At 53.3% G+C, this 26,459-nt stretch overlaps 1 protein-coding gene across 1 annotated transcript in view; it reads left to right on the plus strand.

Moving 5' to 3' along the window:
- Window positions 1-4,617: 4,617 nt before the first annotated feature.
- Window positions 4,618-26,459, plus strand: part of ndrg2 (NDRG family member 2) — a 29,597-nt gene continuing 7,755 nt past the window's right edge. The window contains exons 1-10 of the mRNA XM_088634102.1: window positions 4,618-4,901; window positions 20,034-20,132; window positions 21,573-21,614; window positions 22,544-22,649; window positions 23,988-24,108; window positions 24,214-24,276; window positions 24,822-24,882; window positions 25,044-25,130; window positions 25,292-25,348; window positions 26,258-26,361. Of these exons, the coding sequence (XP_088490228.1) occupies window positions 20,058-20,132; window positions 21,573-21,614; window positions 22,544-22,649; window positions 23,988-24,108; window positions 24,214-24,276; window positions 24,822-24,882; window positions 25,044-25,130; window positions 25,292-25,348; window positions 26,258-26,361 (716 nt within the window). The 5' untranslated portion in view covers window positions 4,618-4,901; window positions 20,034-20,057. The remainder of the gene's footprint in view (window positions 4,902-20,033; window positions 20,133-21,572; window positions 21,615-22,543; window positions 22,650-23,987; window positions 24,109-24,213; window positions 24,277-24,821; window positions 24,883-25,043; window positions 25,131-25,291; window positions 25,349-26,257; window positions 26,362-26,459) is intronic.

Below are 26,459 nucleotides of genomic sequence, written 5' to 3' on the forward strand. Positions count from 1 at the left end.
ACGCTGACTTTGTGGATTTTGAGTTTGCGGTCATGATGTGACCCAGCACGAGTCCTCCTTCCGAGGCGGGTGCTGGGCCGCTCTGTGCCCTAATCGGATCGGATCTTTGATCTGAAAGATGCTTCCCAGGAGATCACTGATCTTTCCCCGCGCTCACAACGGAGAGAAGACGCAGGAGGTGTGTCTGGGCCCCGTCAGTTCTCCTCCTGCTTCTCTAGCATCCTAAATGATTGAAGAACACTGGGAGAACAGAGCTGTGTTCTAGAACAGACTGGATCAGATCCGGAATGGACTGGGACTCTGGCTCCCATCTCTGGGCTGTAGGGTCTCATCCTGGACTGGGACCCTGACTGTGATCTACAGGCTGTAGGGGCTCGTCCTGGACTGGGACCCTGACTGTGATCTACAGGCTGTAGGGGCTCGTCCTGGACTGAGACCCTGACTGTGATCTACAGGCTGTAGGGTCTCATCCTGTACTGGGACCCTGGCTGTGATCACTGGGCTGTAGGGTCTCATCCTGGACGGACCCTGGCTCTCATCTCTGGGCTGTAGGGGTTCCTGGCTGTGCCTGTAATGTCCAGATTGAGGAGGCTCTTCCTGCACTGGGGTTGTATTTTATTGTGTGAAATTATTGTGATAGATTGTTGTTATAAATTGTGATAAATTACTGTATTTATTGTGAGAAATGATTTGAACATGATACTGTAAGATATTTTGTATTTTGTAAAGACCTAAACGTATTCTAAGTACAATTTAAAAAAGAATAGAGTTGTGCTTTAACGTCAGTCGGGTCTTTCAGAATCTGTTTATTTATTAGTGTTCTTTTGAAGTTGTACAGTACTGTTTGTATTCATTAAATTTCATGAGTGATAGAAGTGACCCTGCTTGCTGATGACTGTGTTTGTCCTCTGTTACTTAAGGCCCCAAAGCTGTGTATTACATCACCATAATCTCCCGGTCCAGTATTAGGTCATGGGTGGGGGGGCAGAACCATCACAGACACGCACACCAGGGCCACGTTTCTCCATTTATACATTGTGTGTCTCCTGTCTTGTTGTGTGTGTATTACTGAGGGCTTGGCTGCTATCTCCTCTCGCTCACTGTGTCTCCTGTCCTGTTGTGTGTGTTTATTACTGAGGGCTTCTCTGTGATCTCCTCTCTCTCTCACTGTGTCTCCTGTCCTATTGTGTGTTTATTACTGAGGGATTCTCTCTGATCTCCCCTCTCTCACTGTGTCTCATATCCTGCTGTGTGTGTTTATTACTGAGGGCTTCTCTGTCCTCTCCTCTCTCTGACTGTGTGTCTACTGTCCTGTTGTGTGTTTATTACTGAGGGATTCAATCTCCTCTCTCTCACTGTGTCTCCTGTCCTGTTGTGTGTGTTTATTACTGAGGGCTTCTCTGTGATCTCCTCTCTCTCACTGTGTCTCCTGTCCTGTTGTGTGTTTATTACTGAGGGATTCTCTCTGATCTCCCCTCTCTCACTGTGTCTCATATCCTGCTGTGTGTGTTTATTACTGAGGGCTTCTCTGTCCTCTCCTCTCTCTCACTGTGTGTCTACTGTCCTGTTGTGTGTTTATTACTGAGGGATTCAATCTCCTCTCTCTCACTGTGTCTCCTGTCCTGTTCTGCGTGTTTATTACTGAGGGTTTCTCGATTATCTCCTCTTCAGACTGTTCCTCCTGTCCTGTTGTGCTTTAGGCTGAGTGCTTGATTACCTTATCGAGACCTTAATGAAACCAATTAACTTCACTTGATTAAACCTTTTTAATTATTTTAATCTCCAAGACATCTGGAGTTGCGAGATATCTTTACAGCGCGGCCGACTTCCAATCACAACGACGGATAACTCTATCAGCTCATCGTCAGGCAGGAAAGGCCCAATCTGAGTGTGCTGAAGCCCGTCATCACTCCGCCGGGAGCTGGGCACATTTCGCAACGACTTGTTTTTGAAAACTCTGGGGCTAATCCCCTCGTTCCTCCCCCCCCTCGAAGGGCTGTTATTGGGGCCGGGCGAGAGAGGGGGTGAGACGGGGCCCCCTCAGCTTGGACTCCTCGTCCTGCTCCCATTGTGGTCCAGAACTGCGGACTTGGGCCAAGTAAACAAGCCTGTCTCCCAGGGACTGAGAGATTTATCAGGGCCTTGCAAAGAAAAGGCAGCTGGCCCAGGCCCAGAGAGAGAGAGAGAAAGAGCCTTTTGTGTGTCTGGGAGGGATCTTTGCCTGCTTCTTCCATTATTTATTTAGCGCGCTCCAGATTTCCAACTCCTTTTCCTCTCGCTGTTTAAAGTCTCCGTCAAAGGTCTCAGTTCTGCGTTTCCTGCAAAGTCTTCGCTGCTCTTTTGTTTTCTGCCCCTTTCAAACGGAGCTAGCAGTAGCATAAAAGACAGGCACCCGGTTCTCATTATCATGCATACCGATAATGGCAAATCAATCCATCAGTTAATTGTCCAGGAATGGACAACCCGGCCTAGACGTCCACAGGCGTTAAGGCTCCAATCACCCAGGAGGAGCTCCTGCTCTGTGGACGCCGGATCGGCCCCTGAAGCTGTCCTGTCTGAATTGGCGCATTAGCCAGGTCTGCTGTTGCCTTCAGCGACGTACCAGAGGCAGGCTCACCAACAGTCGGGCCGCTGGTGAGGCCACTTGGCTCCCCCTTCGATCGGTGACGCAGACACTGGTACTTCACGGACCCTGGGAATCATGGGACACACGCGACCCCGTCTTTGGGACCACACTCCCTGGGCTTACTGAAAACACCCCCTCTGCTGATCTTGGTAAACCTCGCCTCAAGAGTGACGTGATCTCGTCAGCTTTCAGTGCCTTACATAATTCTTCTTCAATGTCAGAGGCTGGACAATTTTTCGGCACAGCTCTTTTCCTGCCTCTGTACTTTTTTCTTGGGTTTCTATGTATGATCTACTGTACGTCAAGTGCCTTGAGAATCACAATAATAATTCCTTACACCAATATAGCGCTTTCCTGGACCCTCCACTCAAAGCGCTTACAGGTAATAGGGAATCCCACTACCACCACCAGTGTGCAGGCCCACCTGGATGATGCTCCAGTACTCTCCCCACACACCAGCTCTCAGTGGGGAGGAGAGCAGAGTGATGAAGCCAGTTCAGAGAGGGGGGTTATTAGGAGGCCATGATGGGTAAAGACCAGGGGGAAATTTGGCCAGGACAGTGGGGTAACACCCCTACTCTTTTTGAGAAACGCCCTGGGATTTTTAATGATCACAGAGAGTCAGGACCAGGGTTTTAAGTCTCATCCGAGGGACAGCATCTTTTTACAATATTGTGTCCCCATCTCTATACTGGGGCCTTAGGATGCACACAGACCGCAGGGTGAGCGCCCCCTACTGGCCCCACTCACACCTCTTCCAGCAGCAGCCTCAGCTTTCCCAGGAGTCTCCCATCCAGGTACTGACCGGACTCACACCTGCTGAGCTCCAGTGGGGTGAGCTGTGAGCTGCAGGGGGATACAGCTGCTGGCGGCTGGACCCTCCGAGTCAGCTGTCTGAAGCTGCGACTCAAGCATTACCCCGATGGATGGATGAAGGAAAGACGGACGCCTGTGGGCACCAGGGCTCTCCCCTACGGCCATCGGTCCCCGGCGTGAGTTTGTTAGAGCGGCGCCGCCGGCCCCAGACCGGACACCGCGGCTCCGAAGACACAGCCGACAGGCAGCCTTTCACCCCTGCGCGCTGAATGAACGACAGCGAGATATGAGGTAAACGCAGGGCTTTTGCCTAAGGTTTGTGAGCGTCTACATCGGGCAGCACGGGGGTGCAGCTGTCTGCGTGGAGTCCGCACGTTCTCCCCGAGCTCGTGTGCGTCTCCTCGGGGTGCTCCGGTTTCTACTCCGGCGATCTCCTGGCGTCCTGCTACAGGCCGTCGCCTCTCTTGTGTCCTTTGCTTGCTGGGAAAGACCTCCCCCCCCCCAGCCCAGCCTGGAAAGACGGATCAGAAAATGGCGGGCCCCATTTTTCCAGTCCTTTAGTGAAAAAAGGGAGCATTTCGACCCCTGCTGGACTGAGAGCGGCAGAGCGGTCGCTGTGGTCTACAGCCACAGGTCTACACCCCGTCTGCCACCGCGTGTGCGGGACTCGGGGTGTCGCAAGGCGGTCGAGCGGAGCGATAACAAGGGGCCCCCTCGGGAACGGGCTGTGCCCCGTTGCGCAATTCACACACACACACACGCCGCTATATTTCGGGGTGAGAGGTGAAGGAGCTCGGGTGGCGTCGAGGAAGCCCTAATTTTGGCGACAGCCCCTCTGTCCCCGCCGCGCCCGCCGCGCGCTGTAACCGGAGCCCCGGAATGCGGCCCGCGCGCGCGCGCTCGCGCGCTTGTTTCACAAACCGCATCTGCCGCGGGACCGTACCACCGCCTCCGGTCACCGGAGGGGGGGGGAGCAGACCCTTCACCCTTCACCCTTCACCCTTCACCCCAGGGCTCGTCCCCCAGGAGCGAGAGCAACACCTTCCTGTCTGTACGATCTGTAACCCTCCGGGAGGCGCGCCCGCCTGGATCACCTATCCCTCCTCACTCAAGCCCCCGCTCTGTTTTGCTTCTTATTTTTTTGGAGTTGGTTCCTCCCAGCCCCCCCGCTTTCCGGCCTCTCCTCGCGCTTTGACGGACAGCTCCACATTTTCTGCGAGACCCTTCGCGCTGCGGAAGGCGGCGGGTTGAATTTGTATAAAGAAGGGAGGGAGAGAGCGAGAGACACACACACACCCACCCACCCACAAGAGAGAGGGAAAAAACACACAGAGAGAGAGAAAGAGAAAAGGCGAGAGAAGAAGGAAAACAAGGCTGGGCGAAAGAAGTCGGGAAGGCGAGAGGGGACAAAAGCAGAACCAGCACCAAGCGGACGGGGCTCCGGCTGCTGCTCAGTTAGGTGGGTGACTCGGCTCGGACGTGTTGAGAGGTGACAGCCGCGGCGTGGACCCGCTGGTGGGCACGGGCACGCCGTCTCCCCCCCCGTGGACAAGTCTGTTTCCAGTTGTTTTGATGGGTTTGGTTGTTTTGTTGTTTTAATGTTTAAATTCACGGGGTGTGTGTGTGTGTGTGCCCGAACCAGCTGTTTATATGGGGGGGGTGCATCCGCCGCTGCACAGGTTTTGAATAATAAAACGACGTATTTGGTTGTTTTCTTTTGTGTGTGTCCTTTCGGGTGGGATGTGTCGGGCCGGATTTCACTCGTGTCTTGGCGACCCGGGTGGGTTTGGTCGTGAATGTGTCTCCAGGGGCGATCGGGCGCTGCGCTCGTATTGATGTTTTTATGGGTTTTTTTTTTCCAAACTCACTTGGACGTCGTGTCGTTGCCCCTCGTTCACCGCGACTGTGGCCACACACACACCTCGCAGGCTGCCCCCGGGCGAAAACACTCGCGACAGCGGCGTGCGTGTCCGAGGTTGTGCCGAGGAGCTGCGCGTCTTCGCCCTGTGTGTGTGTGGGGGTGTGGGTGGGTGGTGCGCTCACGTTCAGTCTCCGGGGCAAGAGAAGCCCCACAGACAGGGCGCCGTGGGGGACTGGACGCGCGGGACATGCGTGGAAAAGGACGCGAGGCGGTCTGCGGGGAACTTTTTTTGGTGGGTGGGGGAGAGGCGAGTTCGACGCTCGACCATATGTACATCGGGGTGAATCGTCTGTGTGTGTGGGGGGGAGGTGTCCCGTCCCGTCCCAATGCGTACCCCTTCTCTGTCAACCCCACTCGCGAGCTTTTAACGTTGACCGTTATTTCCTCTACGCCGCTTGCATAACCCACGCCAGGGAAAGGTGTGTTTTTCTCTCTGAGTTCCCAGTCAAGTGGCGCACACTGTGTTTGCTGGCCAGAGAGAGAGAGAGAGGAGGGAGGGAGGGAGAGAGAGCGGGTTGGGTTAGTCCCTCCCGGGTGGGCATGTGAGCGCCTCTCGCGATTTTGTTTTCAATTTCAATGTCAAAAGAGGGTGTTTCCGAGCAGATCGAGGTGGAAAAGAGAACCTACACCTCTAGGGGGAATATATATTCGCAGCGTATCTCAAGCCTATAAAGAAGGGCCTGCGTGGAAGGGGATTTTAGCAATGCAAAACAACAACAACAACAACAACAAATTGGTTGCACTATTTAGTAAAATGGCTACTAGTGCCAGTCACTGTTGCAAGTGTAGTACGTGATTGTTACATGCACTAGAAAAAGGTAAGTTGGTTTTTTGAATAGGTGGGAGCTGAGGAGGTGATCAATAGACAGTAGATCTCCGGGTGTCAGTGTGATCAGGAGTGTGGAGGAGGTGATCAGTGGACTGTAGATCTCCATGTGTCAGTGTGATCAGGAGTGTGGAGGAGGTGATCAGTAGACAGTAGATCTCCGGGTGTCAGTGTGATCAGGAGTGTGGAGGAGGTGATCAGTAGACAGTAGATCTCCGGGTGTCAGTGTGATCAGGAGTGTGGGGGAGGTGATCAGTGGACTGTAGATCTCCAGGTGTCAGTGTGATCAGGAGGGTGGAGGAGGTGATCAGTGGACTGTAGATCTCCATGTGTCAGTGTGATCAGGAGTGTGGAGGAGGTGATCAGTGGACTGTAGATCTCCATGTGTCAGTGTGATCAGGAGTGTGGAGGAGGTGATCAATAGACGGTAGATCTCCGGGTGTCAGTGTGATCAGGAGTGTGGGGGAGGTGATCAGTGGACTGTAGATCTCCAGGTGTCAGTGTGATCAGGAGTGTGGAGGAGGTGATCAGTAGAGTGTAGATCTCCAGGTGTCAGTGTGATCAGGAGGGTGGAGGAGGTGATCAGTGGACTGTAGATCTCCATGTGTCAGTGTGATCAGGAGTGTGGAGGAGGTGATCAGTGGACTGTAGATCTCCATGTGTCAGTGTGATCAGGAGTGTGGAGGAGGTGATCAATAGACTGTAGATCTCCAGGTGTCAGTGTGATCAGGAGTGTGGAGGAGGTGATCAGTAGAGTGTAGATCTCCAGGTGTCAGTGTGATCAGGAGGGTGGAGGAGGTGATCAGTGGACTGTAGATCTCCATGTGTCAGTGTGATCAGGAGTGTGGAGGAGGTGATCAGTGGACTGTAGATCTCCATGTGTCAGTGTGATCAGGAGTGTGGAGGAGGTGATCAATAGACGGTAGATCTCCGGGTGTCAGTGTGATCAGGAGTGTGGGGGAGGTGATCAGTGGACTGTAGATCTCCAGGTGTCAGTGTGATCAGGAGTGTGGAGGAGGTGATCAGTAGAGTGTAGATCTCCAGGTGTCAGTGTGAACAGGAGGGTGGAGGAGGTGATCAGTAGACTGTAGGTCTCCAGTGGGTAGGGGTCAATTGAGTCGTCAGACGTGGTACCATAACCTTTGACCTGAGGCCAGACACTTGAAACAAAACCTCAGTCACCCTCATGACCCTGTGTATGGCCCTTGACCCTGGGTGCATTTCAGCTGCAGTTTTTACCAGTAGAGAGACTACGCTTGGCAGCGCAGCAGAAGTGCAGCTGTATTGTATACCTCATATACCCTCTACATACAGACTTGTACTACACCTGTGCCCTGTACACATACCCTGTACACAGGCCCTGTATACAGGCCCTGTACCTCACCTGTACACATACCCTGTACACATACCCTGTATACAGGCCCTGTACCTCACCTGTACACATACCCTGTATACAGGCCCTGTACCTCACCTGTACACATACCCTGTACACAGGCCCTGTACCTCACCTGTGCCCTGTACACATACCCTGTATACAGGCCCTGTACCTCACCTGTACACATACCCTGTACACATACCCTGTACACATACCCTGTACACAGGCCCTGTACCTCACCTGTACCCTGTACACAGGCACTGTACACAGGCGTATGGGTCTAGAGTACCTATGAACTGCGAAGAAGGTTTTTTTCCCCGATCGATGGATGAAGTTGTGTGGCAGTTAGCGTTGCCGCTTGGCAGCGCTGATTCTCCTCCTGGGGTGCTGTCTGTGTGGAGTTTGCACGTTCTGCCCCCCCTCCTGTGTTCACATTGGTTTGCTCCCTCAGTCCAAAGACTTAATTGGCTTAATTGGCTTAATTGGCTGCTGGGAAAAGCACCCCCCCGGTGTGAGGGTGTGTGTGCGCCCTGCGATGGACTGGTGTCCCGTCCCGGGTGAACCCCGCCCTGAGCCCGCTGCCTGCTGGGATAGGCTCCGCCTCTCCCGCTGCCTTCGGTTTCAAGTAGCAGGCGGAAAACGGCGGGGTGGTTGGACGGAGCTTTGCTCATTGAGGTGGCCGTAGTGTTTCAAAGTGTGAAGGGTCTTTCTGCGGCCAGCAGTGCGCCGACAGGATTCATCAAAATGCTAACGATAATATAGCGCCTTTAAAGGTGGCCTCTCAAAGTGCAAAGGAGCGTTGCCCTGACATGGCAGGGGACTTTCGCCCCCCCTTACTAGAGCGAGCCGGCGTGAGCCAGCCGGGGCGTCGGACTCTGCAAGAGGCGCACTGCGTTCCTCTCGCGATCCGGCTGCTCCGCTTGTGGTGACGGGAGTCGCCGGGCAGCCTGCCGTCCTGCAGGGAGGGGGCAGGGGCAGTCGGCAGACAGAAGGGGGAACTGGGCTGCCGCTGTCTTCTGTCTGGAGACAGCAGAGCTCTCAATGACCCCGCCACCCCTCAGCCGCCTTTGCTCTCCTTTCTGAAGATTTTCTCTGTGATCTCCTCTCTCTCACTGTGTCTCCTGTCCTGCTGTGTGTGTTTATTACTGAGGGATTCTCTGTGATCTCCTCTCTCTCACTGTGTCTCCTGTTCTCTTGTGTGTGTTTATTACTGAGGGATTCTCTGTGATCTCCTCTCTCTCGCTGTGTCTCCTGTCCTGCTGTGTGTGTTTATTACTGAGGGATTCTCTGTTATCTCCTCTCACTCTCACTGTGTCTCCTGTCCTGTTGTGTGTGTTTATTATTGAGGGATCACTTTTTTTCTCCTCTCTCTCTCACAGTGTCTCCTGTCCTGCTGTGTGTGTGTTTATTACTGAGGGATTCTCTGTCATCTCCTCTCTCTCACTGTGTCTCCTGTCCTGTTGCTTGTCATTGTAGCTGAGCTGCACTGAGACCTCACTGATCTGTTGGTTGACTGTTGGCCAGTGATTGTGAGCAGGGGTGGCTTCTCTAAGCTAGCGGGAGGGTGGCTTTTCCGGATCTGAGGAAGTGTGCTTCCCTGTCCGCTGTGCGGTCAGGCGGCTCGCTCCGAGCAGTGTGAAGGACAGGGGGGGCATGTCCAGAGCTCTGCACGGAGAGCACTCGCAGAAGCACAGCCCCCTCCCTGCACAGGCGCGGATCAGGGCCGGTCGTGGCCCACTCCCCATCTACTTCACACCCAGACAGTGCTAAGTGCTGCTGGTCTCTGCCTGGGAGCCTGGGAGCATCCCCACACAACCCGTCCTGGGATTGCAAACTGCTGAGGAGCTGGGCTCTCCAATAACCTTTGACCTGTCGTGTAAATGGTACTGATCCGCTGGCTCTGATTCGCTGGGAGTAATGTTCACTTATACAGGTTCACTGGTACTGTGGTATTGATAGCTTGTAGTGACACGGATACCGAGTCTCTGACACTCCTAGTAATACTGATACCTGTACAGACACACTGACTGACTGGACACTCCAGTACATTAACACTGAACTGAGAGAGAGGGGTTCATACAGACACACTGACTGACTGGACACTCCAGTACATTAACACTGCACTGAGAGAGAGGGGTTCATACAGACACACTGACTGACTGGACACTCCAGTACATTAACACTGCACTGAGAGAGGGGTTCATACAGACACACTGACTGACTGGACACTCCAGTACATTAACACTGCACTGAGAGAGAGAGGTTCATACAGACACACTGACTGACTGGACACTCCAGTACATTAACACTGCGCTGAGAGAGAGGGGTTCATACAGACACACTGACTGACTGGACACTCCAGTACATTAACACTGCACTGAGAGAGAGGGGTTCATACAGACACACTGACTGACTGGACACTCCAGTACATTAACACTGCACTGAGAGAGAGGGGTTCATACAGACACACTGACTGACTGGACACTCCAGTACATTAACACTGCACTGAGAGAGGCGGGTTCGTACAGACACACTGACTGGGACGATCTAACGATCTACCTCCTCTGACAGCCACTGGCCTTCCTGCGCTCTGGGGGGTGTTGAAGAGGAACTCACTCTGCCAGCTGGCTGCACCTGATAGTGGCTCCTTCATGTTATCAGCTGAATTGTTAGCTTGTGTTTCCAAACTGAACAGTCCTGTTTTAAATGTTTGGTATTTTGTGTTCTTAGCCAAGAACCATGTTTTTGTAGATTTTTTTTTCTGTTGCTGGACCTGCTATTGTGTTCCTTGTGTACATTTAAAATATAGTTGTAGTTGATTAAAGCTGTCTCTAATATGTAATCTGTTTTTTAGGATCTCGTGATTTGAATTAGGCTCTCAGAGTAGTCAATTCATTGTTATCGAGACTCCCATTGCACTGCAGTCAGATCCACTCCAGGTTTTACAGTGGTTGCGCAGAGCTGTTAATATGACTCCTGTTGTCATGAGCTCTTCTATAGGAGGTGTTTCCAAGCTCCTCTCCTGGAGACAGGAGATGTTCTAACAATATCAAACATGTTTGCTTTCAAGCTTTGTCAGCGCAAGTCCTACGACGTGCAGCTCATGAAACCTGAATCTCCACTTGCTTTTTGCACTAGACCACGTCTGGTGAACCTGGAGGTGGAGTAGTGGACAGTTAAATATAGCTGAGTGAACAGTCTTATTCCTGACACTAGTAACTGTAAGGGGTTGCTCTAGAAAAGCCTTATTCCTGACACTAGTAACTGTAAGGGGTTGCTCTAGAAAAGCCTAATTCCTGACACTAGTAACTGTAAGGAGTTGCTCTAGAAAAGCCTTATTCCTGACACCAGTGACTGTAAGGGGTTGCTCTAGAAAAGCCTTATTCCTGACACCAGTGACTGTAAGGAGTTGCTCTAGAAAAGCCTTATTTTTGACACAAGTGACTGTAAGGGGTTGCTCTCGAAAAGCCTTATTCCTGACACTAGTGACGGTAAGGGGTTGCTCTAGAACGCTCTAGTCCTGACACCAGTGACGGTAAGGGGTTGCTCTAGAACGCTCTAGCCCTGACACTAGTGACTGAGAGGGGTTGCTCTAGAACGCTCTAGCCCTGACACGAGTGACGGTAAGGGGTTGCTCTAGAATGCTCCAGTCCTGACACTAGTGACTGTAAGGGTTTTCTCTAGAACGCTCTAGCCCTGACACTAGTGACTGTAAGGGGTTGCTCTAGAACGCTCTAGCCCTGACACTAGTGACTGTAAGGGGTTGCTCTAGAACGCTCTAGCCCTGACACTAGTGACTGTAAGGGGTTGCTCTAGAACGCTCTAGCCCTGACACTAGTGACGGTAAGGGGTTGCTCTAGAACGCTCTAGCCCTGACACTAGTGACTGTAAGGGTTTTCTCTAGAACGCTCTAGTCCTGACACTAGTGACGGTAAGGGGATGCTCTAGAACGCTCTAGTCCCGACACTAGTGACGGTAAGGGGTCGCTCTAGAACGCTCTAGCCCCGTCACCAGTGACGGTAAGGGGTTGCTCTAGAACGCTCCAGTCCTGACACTAGTGACTGTAAGGGTTTTCTCTAGAACGCTCTAGCCCTGACACTAGTGACTGTAAGGGTTTCCTCTAGAACGCTCTAGTCCGGATACTAGTGACTGTAAGGGGTTGCTCTAGAACGCTCTAGTCCTGACACTAGTGACTGTAAGGGGTTGCTCTAGAACGCTCTAGTCCGGACACTAGTGACTGTAAGGGTTTCCTCTAGAACGCTCTAGTCCTGACACTAGTGACTGGAAGGGGTCGCTCTAGAACGCTCTAGCCCCGACACCAGTGACGGTAAGGGGTTGCTCTAGAACGCTCTAGTCCGGACACTAGTGACTGTAAGGGGTCGCTCCTGAACCGAACGGTCTGGTCCTGTGACTCCCCTGCTGTAGCCCAGCCTCCTCCCTGTGCTCCGGAACGGAGTGGGGCTGGGGCCGGGAGCTCTCTCGGGCTGTGCTGCCGCCGGTGGTCCTCGCTGGGTCTGCGTCCGTGCCGCGGTCTGGGCCAAGCCCCTGTTGCCGTCTGCGCTCGCTGTCCGTGACATTGCGTTGTCATGACACAGCCCCCAAAACAGACTTGAAGTCGGAATGTGAGCGGGTCCTTTTACAATCTCTTGCGCAGTCCCATCATGCCTGTTCTTGTGTGTATTTTTATAGAGCGGGCGTGTCTGCTCGGGGCGTGCATCTTTGTGTTTGTGTGAGTGTGTGTGCCGGTGTTCATCTCTGTGGCTCCTCTGTGTCTATCTCTCTGTGCAGGTTTCTTCTGTGTGACTTTATGTCTCTGTTTGCATGTCTCGATACGTGTTTTTCTCTTGGGGTGTGTGTGTGTTTGTACCTCTGTGTGAATGAATATGACTTTGAACTTGGTGTGTGCGAGAGCTGGTGTCTCCTTGAGTGTGCGAGTGTGCAGGACAGCTGGTGTTTCTTTGTGTGTGCGAGTGTACGAGTGTGCAGGAGAGCTTGTGTTTCTTTGTGTGTACGAGTGTGCAGGAGAGCTGGTGTTTCTTTGTGTGTGCGAGTGTACGAGTGTGCAGGACAGCTGGTGTTTCTTTGTGTGTGCGCGTGTACGAGTGTGCAGGAGAGCTGGTGTTTCTTTGTGTGTACGAGTGTGCAGGAGAGCTGGTGTTTCTTTGTGTGTGCGAGTGTACGAGTGTGCAGGAGAGCTGGTGTTTCTTTGTGTGTGCGAGTGTACGAGAGTGCAGGAGAGCTGGTGTTTCTTTGTGTGTACGAGTGTACGAGAGTGCAGGAGAGCTGGTGTTTCTTTGTGTGTGCGCGTGTACGAGTGTGCAGGAAAGCTGGTGTTTCTTTGTGTGTGCGAGTGTACAAGTGTGCAGGAGAGCTGGTGTTTCTTTGTGTGTGCGAGTGTACGAGAGTGCAGGAGAGCTGGTGTTTCTTTGTGTGTACGAGTGTACGAGAGTGCAGGAGAGCTGGTGTTTCTTTGTGTGTGCGAGTGTGCAGGAGAGCTGGTGTCTCCTGATTCAAGCCCAGCTGAACTCTGGGTAAATAGCGAAACTGGTACAGGGAGCCTGAAGGAAAATGATGTTTAGAGTGAAAGAAAGAGAGGAAGGGAGGAGATAAAGAGCTGAGAGGGAGGGAGGGAGGAGGAGCGGACCAGAGAGAGCCAGAGAAAGGTCACTATTAGTTATTCTGCTCAGGTCTGACTGCAGGTGCCGAGTCTCTCTGTCAGAGAAGGACTGTTCTCCCTCTCTCCTCTCCCTCCCTGTCTGCGTGTGTGAGTCATGCTGCCTGGCCGTGCTGTCTGAATCACGGGAGACGAGCGAGGGAGGGCCACAGGGAGAGGGAGCGTCTGTACCTGGTCCCTGATGTCTATCAGGCTTCGTTCTACATCTATTTCTGTCGGCATTGTGATTTATTTACTTCCTCCTTTTCCCCGGGTGGCGTGCATCAGAGGTGGAACCGGGTCGACAGTAAAGCTCATTTTGATGTGATCCGTGAGGTGGTGGGAAAGAGGGGAGGGATCCGGGTGGCTTTTAAATCCTTTTGTAAAGAGGCATGGATCAGCCGGTTGCCAGTAGTCTGATAAACACTCTTTTGGTGCGACCCAGCCCTCCCCCCCCCTCAGTGGGGAATATCCCTGACATGTTTCTCTGAGATCAACGCTGGCAGAGGCAAGGACACAACACCAAGCACGGAGAGGAGCACACCCTAACACAACCGTCCCCCGTAGCCCTTGCCTTTCCCTTTAACTTTGAAATGGTGTGTCTCTCTTTCTCCCTTCCGCTCTAAGTTTTTCCCCTTGTCCTCACAAAATTGCACAGCTTTAGTGGGACGACTGGTACTAAAGCAGTCACCACAACTGGGGACAGTGACTTGTTACTTATTATTGGAGAGTTTCTCTCTCTCTCTTCCCCTGGTTGTGATGGGCCGTATCTGCATTGAGTTTCTCATTGAGGACGGTTTGGGATTCTGTGAAGTGTGGGGATTCTAGCACAGTAGGACAGAGGATGTGTCATTATGGAAGAGAATGGCTGATCCCTGAGTATTTCTTACTCTATAGCATGAAGTGGGACCTTAGTCTGTCCTCCCTGGACAGCCAGGTCTGCCTGTGTCCAGTTTCTGTGTCCAGGTTGTGGTCATGGAGCCTGTCCTCTCTGGGCAGCCAGGTCTGTCTGTGTCCAGTTTCTGTGTCCAGGTTGTGGTCATGGAACCTGTCCTCTCTGGGCAGCCAGGTCTGTGTCTGTGTCCATTTTCTGTGTCCAGGCTGTGGTCACTGAGCCTGTCCTCTCTGGACAGCCAGGTCTGTCTGTGTCCATTTTCTGTGTCCAGGCTGTGGTCACTGAGCCTGTCCTCTCTGGACAGCCAGGTCTGTCTGTGTCCAGTGTTTGTGTCCAGGGTCCAGTTTCTGTTCCTCATCATGGCCTGCCTGTTCTTCAGCTCTGGGACTTGGGAGAGAGCTGCGATGGCTCAGGGTGGGAGGGAGGAGGACAGCGAGAACAATGGAGAGAGAGAGAGAGAGCGAGCAGCGATCTGTGTGGCTCTGATCCTCAGGGGACCGGCTCTTCGTGTCGGAAAGCGGAAGTGATGAGTCACTGCGGCCTCTCCTCCTCTTCCCATCTGTCGGCTCCCTCCTCCTCCTCGCCGGCTCGCTCTCCATCGTTCACACGTCTCCTTCCGTCTCTCACACCCTTCTCCCGTCCCCCCGGCGCATTGCGCCACACGGAGAGCGCGTCCAGGAAACCAGGCGCCCGGGCTGTTAATCATGAAGTGCTCAGGACTGTAGAGGAAGGAGCAATAAAATACAGCTGACACCTGGTCCTGCAGCTCACGGACGCCAGCCAGCCTCAGGACAGCACTCGCACACTCAACACAGACACCAGCTGACACAGAAACTGGACACAGGCAGACCTGGCTGCCCAGATAGGACTGGCTCAGTGACCACAGCCTGGACACAGAAACTGGACAAAGGCAGACCTGGCTGCCCAGAGAGGACAGGCTCAGTGACCACAGCCTGGACACAGAAACTGGACACAGGCAGACCTGGCTGTCCAGAGAGGACAGGCTCAGTGACCACAGCCTGGACACAGAAACTGGACACAGGCAGACCTGACTGTCCAGAGAGGACTGGCTCAGGGACCACAGCCTGGACACAGAAACTGGACACAGGCAGACCTGACTGCCCAGAGAGGACTGGCTCAGGGACCACAGCCTGGACACAGAAACTGGACACAGACACAGACCTGACTGCCCAGAGAGGACTGGCTCAGTGACCACAGCCTGGACACAGAAACTGGACACGGGCAGACCTGACTGCCCAGAGAGGACTGGCTCAGTGACCACAGCCTGGACACAGAAACTGGACACGGGCAGACCTGACTGCCCAGAGAGGACTGGCTCAGTGACCACAGCCTGGACACAGAAACTGGACACAGACACAGACCTGGCTGTCCAGAGAGGACTGACTGTGCTCCCACTACCAAAAGAGGAGCAGAGACCCTCCTATTGTCTTATCTTATTGTTATATATGTCTGTAAATAACTCGATGATTTTTATTGCTATGGCAACACTAATTCATCGGTTAGGGAAATAAAGCCTGTTGAATTAAATAATTTCTTTTCTTTCCTGACTGTGAGAGTACAGGGACAGCAGTGACACTAGTAGTGTCTACAGTACAGTCAGGTGTGACAGTGTGTGTGTGTGCTGGTGAGCTCAGGGTGAGTGTGAGAGGAGAGGGACAGCAGTGACACTAGTAGTGTCTACAGTACAGTCAGGTGTGACAGTGTGTGTGTGTGCTGGCGAGTTCAGGGTGAGTGTGAGAGGAGAGGGACAGCAGTGACACTAGTAGTGTCTACAGTACAGTCAGGTGTGACAGTGTGTGTGTGTGCTAGTGAGTCCAGGGTGAGTGCGAGAGGAGAGGGACAGCAGTGACACTAGTAGTGTCTACAGTACAGTCAGGTGTGACAGTGTGTGTGTGTGCTAGTGAGTCCAGGGTGCGTGTGAGAGAAGAGGGACAGCAGTGACACTAGTAGTGTCTACAGTACAGTCAGGTGTGACAGTGTGTGTGTGCTGGTGAGTTCAGGGTGAGTGTGAGAGGAGAGGGACAGCAGTGACACTAGTAGTGTCTATAGTACACGCAGGTGTGCGCTGGGGATTTCAGGGTAAGACTGCAGCAGTGCAATGACAGATCAGATGCTGACCATCATAACCCCACAGGCCTTGTTGTGCAGGGTCTAGAGGAGTGCAGAGCCTCCTGGGTCTCCCTGGGTTCGTCCAGCTCTAGGGTTTTGAAACGCTGGAAGCACCATTGCTGTATGGTAGCCTGCAGTGCGAGTGACAGGAGGTACAGGGTGTACAGAGTGGGACGGCGACGGGGACGGATTTTACACGTTTCAGGGCCTGCAGGGACCCCGGGGCTGGGTGTCAGTCCAGGAAAGCCCCCCTCTGTGGCAGCTCTCCCGCCTGGTAAAGGCCAGTCTCCGCTCGGTTATTTTAGGAGCTCTGGGGCTCATATTACTCCTCTCTTCAGCCTTCCACTCATTCTCTTCTTCCCTCCCTCTCTCTCGGACACTCCTTCTCCTGGCTCCTCTCTCTCACTTGCACACTCTCTCTGACCCCACACTCTCCTCTCTCTCACCTCCACACTCTCTCTGACCCCACTCTCTCCTCTCTCTCACCTCCACACTCTCTCTGACCCCCACACTCTCTCTGACCCCCACACTCTCCTCTCTCTCACCTCCACACTCTCCTCTCTCTGACCCCACACTCTTCTCTCTCACTTCCACACTCTCTCACCCCCACACTCTCCTCTCTCTCACCTCCACACTCTCCTCTCTCTCACCTCCACACTCTCTCTGACCCCACACTCTCCTCTCTCACTTCCACACTCTCTCTCACCCCCACACTCTCCTCTCTCTCACCTCCACACTCTCCTCTCTCTCACCTCCACACTCTCTCTGACCCCACACTCTCCTCTCTCACTTCCACACTCTCTCTCACCCCCACACTCTCCTCTCTCTGACCCCACACTCTCCTCTCTCACTTCCACACTCTCTCTCACCCCCACACTCTCCTCTCTCTCACCTCCACACTCTCCTCTCTCTCACCTCCACACTCTCTCTGACCCCACACTCTCCTCTCTCACTTCCACACTCTCTCTCACCCCCACACTCTCCTCTCTCTCACCTCCACACTCTCCTCTCTCTCACCTCCACACTCTCTCTGACCCCACACTCTCCTCTCTCACTTCCACACTCTCTCTCACCCCCACACTCTCCTCTCTCTCACCTCCACACTCTCCTCTCTCTCACCTCCACACTCTCTCTGACCCCACACTCTTCTCTCTCACTTCCACACTCTCTCTCACCCCCACACTCTCTCTCACCCCCACACTCTCCTCTCTCTCACCTCCACACTCTCCTCTCTCTCACCTCCACACTCTCTCTGACCCCACACTCTCCTCTCTCACTTCCACACTCTCTCTCACCCCCACACTCTCCTCTCTCTGACCCCACACTCTCCTCTCTCACTTCCACACTCTCTCTCACCCCCACACTCTCCTCTCTCTCACCTCCACACTCTCCTCTCTCTCACCTCCACACTCTCTCTGACCCCCACACTCTCCTCTCTCTGACCCCCACACTCTCCTCTCTCTGACCCCCACACTCTCCTCTCTCTGACCCCCACACTCTCCTCTCTCTGACCCCCACACTCTCCTCTCTCTCACCTCCACACTCTCTCTGACCCCACACTCTCCTCTCTCTGACCCCCACACTCTCCTCTCTCTGACCCCCACACTCTCCTCTCTCTGACCCCCACACTCTCCTCTCTCTCACCTCCACACTCTCTCTGACCCCACACTCTCCTCTCTCTCACCTCCACACTCTCTCTGACCCCCACACTCTCCTCTCTCTGACCCCCACACTCTCCTCTCTCTGACCCCCACTCTCTCCTCTCTCACCTCCACACTCTCTCTCACCTCCACACTCTCCTCTCTCACTTGCACACTCTCTCTGACCCCACACTCTCCTCTCTCACTTCCACACTCTCTCTGACCCCCACACTCTCCTCTCTCTGACCCCACTCTCTCCTCTCTCACCTCCACACTCTCTCTGACCCCCACACTCTCCTCTCTCTGACCCCCACACTCTCCTCTCTCTGACCCCACTCTCTCCTCTCTCACCTCCACACTCTCTGACCCCACTCTCTCCTCTCTCTCACCTCCACACTCTCTCTGACCCCACTCTCTCCTCTCTCACCTCCACACTCTCTCTCACCTCCACACTCTCCTCTTCTCTTTCTCTTTTCTCCTCTCTCCTCTCTCTCTCTCCTGTCTCCGACCCGTCCGCCTGCAGGTCCCAGTGTGCGTTCGGTGCCCGTGGGCCTGTGAGTCCGTGTGCAGGGTTGACTCCACTGTCTGTCCGCAGTGCTGTAACCCAGTGCGGTTATTCATGATGAGTGCAGCAGGAGCTCTTGACAGGAGCTGTGTCTCCTGTCCTGTTGTGTGTGTTTATTACTGAGGGCTTCTCTGTGCTCTCCTCTCTCTCACTGTGTCTCCTGTCCTGTTGTGTGTGTTTATTACTGAGGGCTTCTCTGTGCTCTCCTCTCTCTCACTGTGTCTCCTGTCCTGTTGTGTGTGTGTATTACTGAGGGATTCTCTGTGCTCTCTCTCACTGTGTCTCCTGTCCTGTTGTGTGTGTGTATTACTGAGGGATTCTCTGTGCTCTCCTCTCTCTCACTGTGTCTCCTGTTCTGTTGTGTGTATTACTGAGGGATTCTCTGTGCTCTCTCTCACTGTGTCTCCTGTCCTGTTGTGTGTATTACTGAGGGCTTCTCTGTGCTCTCTCTCACTGTGTCTCCTGTCCTGTTGTGTGTGTTTATTACTGAGGGCTTCTCTGTGATCTCCTCTCTCTCACTGTGTCTCCTGTCCTGTTGTGTGTATTACTGAGGGATTCTCTGTGCTCTCTCTCACTGTGTCTCCTGTCCTGTTGTGTGTTTATTACTGAGGGATTCTCTGTGCTCTCGTGTCCTAGATTGGAAGTCGTGTTGTGGCCTCTGGGCTGTCAGGAGCCCGTTCCTCTTTATTGAAGTTCGTCATTGAATAATCAGACACCCCCATGGGAGGCCTGAAAAATCCCTGTTTTAATTAAGCGACGGCTCGTTAATGAACTGCCAGACAGGCGCGGCTTTGCGCTGTTTCTCCCCCCCTCATGCACACACACTCCCCCAGGGAAATCTGGAACAGCTCTGGAAAAATGTGCCAAGTTCAATGCCAGCAGACCGGAAGAGTCACGGAAAAATCGAAGGAAGAGAACAAACTGGTCGGAACAGGCCGGCAACGCCGGGCAGAGGCGTTTGGGAAGGGAGAAATCATGGAGAGGGGATTCGGATCGGCCCGAGCGGTGACCGTGCCGATCCGTGGGTGGATCCTCTCCGGGTTCCGTGGGGGTAAAAATTGGGATTTTTGGGAGGGCACAGAAGGAGACATGCTTTCGGGTTTGACTGGTCAGGCCTGACCGGTGACATGTCCCGTCTCGGACAAGCTGACCCCACCGTGGGGTTCGGACCTCTTGAGATGGACCTCCAAGGAAATGCCGCTACGCCCTGTCGTGCGCCTCGTGGCCCCGAGTTCGAGACCGAAACCTTGATCGAACCCCCCCTTCCCCACCAAGACGTGCAGGTGGGGTTCGACTCGTCTCTCCGAAATGCCCGTTTTTGGTGGCGGTAGTGGGATCTTTTCCAGTGTAGCCAGTGCTGTCTCTGGGAATGGGCTTCTCCATGGGCCGAGTGGCCCGTTCTGTCTTTGGGCCGGTCTGCTCTGGACTGCTGTGACAGGGGTCACCCCTCCCCTCTCCCCTCTGCCCCCAAATATCTGAAACTGGGTTCTGCGCCAGCGGAGTTTGAGTCGTTGATCGTGTGACCGATTGGTAGCCTGACCGAGACTGAGATTTGTCTTGACGGCGTCATTCCTGTTCCTCCGCAGCTGGCTTGTCGTGACCGAGTCGCCATGACGACGGAACTGCAGGAAATCGCCATCACCGAGGAGAAGCCTTTGCTTCCGGGTCAGGCGGATCCTGCCAAGGTGAGGAGAGGTCACCGGGGGCTCACTCGTGTTCCGACGTCTGGGAGGAGTGTTTTACTGTCTGTGCGTGTCTGGATGTGTATGTGCGTGTCTGGATGTGTATGTGCGTGTCTCAGTTGGTTAGAGAGTGGGGCTAATAACGCCAAGATTGCGGGTTTGATCCTAGTATGGGCCACTGTCTCACCTTCAGCCGGAGTGGTAGCACTGTGGCTAAGGATCTGCGCCTGTGGCCGGAAGGTTGTCAGTTCAAATCCTGCGACTGGCAGAGGAAGCCCTTAAGCCTCTGCAGCCCTTAACCCCAACTGCTCCAGGGGCGCTGTATAAATGGCCGACCCTGCGCTCTGACCCCCAGCTTCTCTCACCCTGTCTGTGTGTCTCATGGAGAGCAAGCTGGGGTCTGCAAAAAAGACACATCCCTAATGCAAGAAATTGTATATGGCCAATAAAGTGATCTAATCTTATGTCTGTGCGTGTCTGTGTGTGTCCGTGCGTGTCCTGTGGGGTCTGGTTTCCTGTGTGAGTCTCCGACACAGAATCCAGTCTTTGCCAGCAGTGCCGGCAGGAACTGAGGCCCACATTAAGGATCTAAAGGAATCCGACAGCTGGGCAAACAGAGAGAGGTTTGTAGGGATGTAGTGCCACCTTGTGGGAGCAGTACACAATAGCACCCGGATACAAATCCTGAAAGCCCTGTTTTTAGATCCTGGGTATGCTTTTCACAGAGGGTGGTGGGGGTGTGGAACAAGCTGCCCAACCATGTTGTTGAAGCCGATACCCTGGCTTCTTTTACGGACCTGCTGGGATTGATTTGCTACTGTGTGCTAGATGGACTGCACGGTTTCTTTTTTGTAATGTTCTTATCGATGTGTCAGATTATCAGATTTGATGGGTGTAAAATTGTTAACTGTTGTATTTCTTAAATGTTTTTTTTAAGTAGGCTACCTGTGCATTTATTTATTAAAATAATTTTCACCTTTCTATTTGAAATATAGAGCTATATATTAGCATGGCTCCTTGGCCTTAAACTTGGCCTTGGCTCCTTAAACCCAGTTTATACACACAGGAATGTTTTGCCAGCAGCTCTATCCCCCTGCAGCTCCCAGCTGGCAGCCCCACTGGAGCTCAGCAGGTGTGAGTCTGGTCAGTACCTGGATGGGAGACTCCTGGGAAAGCTGAGGTTGCTGCTGGAAGAGGTGTTAGTGGGGCCAGCAGGGGGAGCTCACCCTGTGGTCTGTGTGAGTCCTAATGCACAAGTATAGTGACGGGGACACTAGACTGTAAAAAGGTGCCGTCCTTCCCAGTTTTGTATAATCCTGGTCTCAGATTTTCCTGGGGGGGGGAGGAGCGATTGATATTGTAGAGCCTCCCTCTCATGGCGTGGAGATCCCCATGTGTCCCCCCTGCCAGCTGAAATCTCGTCTCTCCCGTTCTCTTGTGCAGGATGCAGAACTGGCTGCCAGGATCCTGCTGGACCAGGGCCAGGTAGGTGCACCCTCTAGTGGTTTGGACTGGGATGTACTCCCTGCAAATTACAGCTGGAAAGAGAGCGCCGAGCTGCAGTAGGAGATGACACTGATCCTGAGTTTCTTTTCACTAGGGCCTATGTCTGATTGCCTTGCAGTTTGTTCTGAATGCTCTCGTTTCATTTTATTTGCTTTTTATGGCATTTGTTTCTTCTTCATCATTACGTAAAGCGTTTGGAAGGGCGCCATGCAAGTAACAGTTATTTCCTTCCTGGTCAACGCTGGGCCTCGACTCGGCGGTCATGAATCTGATCCGTGTCGATGGCGACTAGCGGACTGTGTCGAAGGTCCTGGTCGGGCCGAGAGCCGGAAGCTCTTATTAAACACCCGGCCCGCGGTCGCTGTCCGACTCCGCGTCGGACCTCTCTGTGGAGCGCTCGCGAAAATCCCCGCGGGGGGAACTTTCCGCCGTAGGCACCGTTGGGGTCCGACGGAGTTGCCCATCTCTTTTCGCTGCCGGGCTTTCGCAGTCGGCGCCCTCGCGGGTTCTCCTGGGCCCTCGTGGCGTGCGGCAGGCGAGACCGGGCGTGTGGGCCAGCGGTACGGTCATTGTGGGCACCGCTGCAGAGTGTCACCCCCCACGCAATTTGGGGAGTGCCCGCTGTCTTCACCGGGAGAGAGAGAGAGAGAAAGGGCACACCCAGGCCGATGAGCCCCACCCATTTCCTCCCCCGTGGGAGATCCCAGTCACAGTCGGCTAGTACCACGACCCGGGCTCGCGCCCGAGCTCGCGCACGGTTTTACCGGGGTGCTGAGAGCCCGGTCAGAGCCCCGAGAGGCCGGTCTGTGCGCTCGGCTCCGTGTCGTGTGTCGCTTGTAGGAGGGGGTTGTGGGTGTTCGGGACGAACCGCTGAGCGGTGCGCCTCCCTCTCCCCCCCCCCCCCCCAGGAGCACAGCATCGAGACGCCCTACGGCCTGCTGCACGTCACCCTGCACGGCTCGGGAAAGACCCGGCGCCCCGCCATCCTCACCTTCCACGACGTGGGGCTGGACCGTGAGTATCCTGTCCTCTGGACTGCCCACACTGCTTTCTACTGGACTGCCCACACTGCTTTCTACTGGACTGCCCACACTGCTGTATACTGGACTGCCTACTGGACTGCCCACACTGCTGTATACTGGACTGCCCACACTGCTGTATACTGGACTTCCTACTGGACTGTCCACACTGCTGTATAATGGTATACAGTTCTGCAATAACAGTACACTCGCACTCGTACAGTAGTCCTGTATTTACAGTGCTCACACTCACACAGTAGTCCAGTATTGACAGTGGGCTCACACTCATACAGTAGTCCAGTATTGACAGTGTGCTCACACTCATACAGTAGTGCTGTATTGACAGTACACTCACACATACAGTAGTGCTGTATTTACAGTGTGCTCACACTCATACAGTAGTGCTGTATTGACAGTGGGCTCACGCTCGTACAGTAGTCCTGTATTGACAGTGTGCTCACACTCATACAGTAGTGCTGTATTTACAGTACACTCACGCTTGTACAGTAGTGCTGTATTGACAGTACACTCACACTCATACAGTAGTGCTGTATTTACAGTGTGCTCACACTCATACAGTAGTGCTGTATTGACAGTGGGCTCACGCTCGTACAGTAGTCCTGTATTGACAGTGTGCTCACACTCATACAGTAGTGCTGTATTTACAGTACACTCACGCTCGTACAGTAGTCCTGTATTGACAGTGTGCTCACACTCATACAGTAGTGCTGTATTGACAGTGGGCTCACGCTCGTACAGTAGTCCTGTATTGACAGTGTGCTCACACTCATACAGTAGTGCTGTATTGACAGTGGGCTCACGCTCGTACAGTAGTCCTGTATTGACAGTGTGCTCACACTCATACAGTAGTGCTGTATTTACAGTGTGCTCACACTCATACAGTAGTGCTGTATTGACAGTACACTCACGCTTGTACAGTAGTGCTGTATTTACAGTGTGCTCACACTCATACAGTAGTGCTGTATTGACAGTGGGCTCACGCTCGTACAGTAGTCCTGTATTGACAGTGTGCTCACACTCATACAGTAGTGCTGTATTGACAGTACACTCACACCCATACAGTAGTGCTGTATTGACAGTGGGCTCACGCTCGTACAGTAGTCCTGTATTGACAGTGTGCTCACGCTCATACAGTAGTGCTGTATTGACAGTACACTCACGCTTGTACAGTAGTGCTGTATTGACAGTGTGCTCACGCTCATACAGTAGTGCTGTATTGACAGTACACTCACGCTTGTACAGTAGTGCTGTATTTACAGTGCTCAGACTGTTGATCGTGGTGTTCTCAGCTCTATACTGTCTTCTTCCCCAGACAAGAGCTGTTTCAGCTCTCTCTTCCACTTCGAGGAGATGCAGGAGATCGTGAAGAACTTCGCAGTGTGTCATATCGACGCTCCGGGACAGGAGGAGGAGGCAGCTGCCTTCCCCGTGGGGTCAGTCCGGGGTTCGAGGGGGTGCCCAGAGCGTCGGCGACAGTCTTGTACTCGTGTGTGCCGTCGTGGGCAGTCAGGGTGTTGATGTGGTCATTTTGTTGACAGGTATCAGTACCCCTCAATGGACCAGCTGGCTGAAATGATCCCCTGTGTTCTGCAGTACTTCAAGTGAGTCTCTCTTTGTGTTTCTTTTATTTTTCTGCCTGGTCTACTCTGTTTTTATATTGTAATGTCCAGTCAGTCAGTGTGTCTGTATTAACTCCTCTCTCTCAGTGCAGTGTTAATGTACTGGAGTGTCCAGTCAGTCAGTGTGTCTGTATGAACCCCTCTATCTCAGTGCAGTGTAAATGTACTGGAGTGTCCAGTCAGTCTGTGTGTCTGTATGAACCCCTCTCTCTCAGTGCAGTGTTAATGTACTGGAGTGTCCAGTCAGTGTGTCTGTATGAACCCCTCTCTCTCAGTGCAGTGTTAATGTACTGGAGTGTCCAGTCAGCCAGTGTGTCTGTATGAACCCCTCTCTCTCAGTGCAGTGTTAATGTACTGGAGTGTCCAGTCAGTCAGTGTGTCTGTATGAACCCCTCTCTCTCAGTGCAGTGTTAATGTACTGGAGTGTCCAGTCAGTGTGTCTGTATGAACCCCTCTCTCTCAGTGCAGTGTTAATGTACTGGAGTGTCCAGTCAGTGTGTCTGTATTAACCCCTCTCTCTCTGACAGTTTCCGCAGTGTTATTGGAATAGGGGTGGGCGCTGGGGCCTATGTCCTGTCCAGGTTTACGGTGAGTGAAGATCAGACTCAGCCCCTCTGCCTGTCGGCACCAACACGCTCACACATCCACACTCGCCCTGCGCACACAGTCACCCTCGTCGGTTCAGTGTGTCCGTCAGCACGTCACGCACACCTGTTCTTAACTGCCCGTCCTCTCCCCTCCCTCCCCAGCTGAACTGCCCGGACTCCGTGGAGGGGCTTGTGCTCATCAACATAGACCCCAACGCCAAGGGCTGGATAGACTGGGCCGCACACAAGGTCAGAGGTCATTTCCTCCATGCCGGGTGAACGGAGGTGGTCTGTACCAACAGACACGTCCTGCCGTTGCAAACTGTAGCAGACAGCGCTACTGGCTGTTTGTAAGCTCGTGCCTGTCTGACCTCTGACCTCTGACCTCTGATCTCCCTCTCTCCCTCCAGCTGACCACCCTGACCTTCTCCCTGACGGAGCAGATTGTGAACCACCTCTTCAGCCAGGTGAGAGTACGAGGGAGGGAGAGGTGCAGGTGGGAGCTGGTGGGGTATTTTCTCACACTAGCAGGATTGTTTTACCCTACCTGGTGGAAACAGTCCTGTTCCAAAAGGGGCTAGTCCCAGTACAGAAGAACAGTCCTGTTCCTAAAGGGGCTACAGTCCCAGTACAGTAGGACAGTCCTGTTAGAGTAGGGGCTACAGTTTCAGTACAGAAGAACAATCCTGTTCCTAAAGGGGCTACAGTCCCAGTACAGTAGGACAGTCCTGTTAGAGTAGGGGCTACAGTCCCAGTACAGTAGAACAGTCCTGTTAGAGTAGGGGCTACAGTCCCAGTACAGGAGAACAGTCCTGTTACAGTAGGAGCTGCAGTCCCAGTACAGTAGAACAGTCCTGTTAGAGTAGGGGCTACAGTCCAGTACAGGAGAACAGTCTGTTACAATAGGAGCTACAATCCCAGTACAGGAGAACAGTCTGTTACAATAGGAGCTACAGTCCAGTACAGTAGACCAGTCCTGTTATAATAGGAGCTACAGTCCAGTACAGTAGAACAGTCCTGTTACAATAGGAGCTACAGTCCAGTACAGGAGAACAGTCCTGTTACAATAGGAGCTACAGTCCAGTACAGTAGAACAGTCTGTTACAATAGGAGCTACAGTCCCAGTACAGGAGAACAGTCCTGTTACAATAGGAGCTACAGTCCAGTACAGGAGAACAGCCTGTTACAATCTCTGAAACATTGTACAATATTACAATCTCTTATGTACATTTGTACATCTGGTACATGAGTCAAAATTCTTCCCTAGTCATCACTGAAGACTCTTTCTCATCACTGAAGTTACGTCCTCATCACTCAAGTTCTACATTCTTGAAAACGTGTGCCTCTCTGTTTGTCTCGTGTGTGTGTGTGTGCAGGAGGAGCTGTCTGCGAACACAGAGCTGGTGCAGTCCAACAGACAGAGGATCTCCAGCGCCCCCAACCTGTACAACTTCGAGCTGTTCTGGAAGAGCTTCAACAGGTCAGCCTGCGCTTCCCACGTCTCCCCACTGGAGGGAGACAGAGCCCGCGGTTCACACCACAGGACTCGCCGTGACGTCTCGCCTGAGAGCACGTCCA

The sequence above is a fragment of the Lepisosteus platostomus genome, chromosome 6, assembly GCF_059453375.1.
Source record: "Lepisosteus platostomus isolate fLepPlt1 chromosome 6, fLepPlt1.hap1, whole genome shotgun sequence".
In the NCBI taxonomy this organism is placed as follows: Eukaryota; Metazoa; Chordata; class Actinopteri; order Semionotiformes; family Lepisosteidae; genus Lepisosteus; species Lepisosteus platostomus.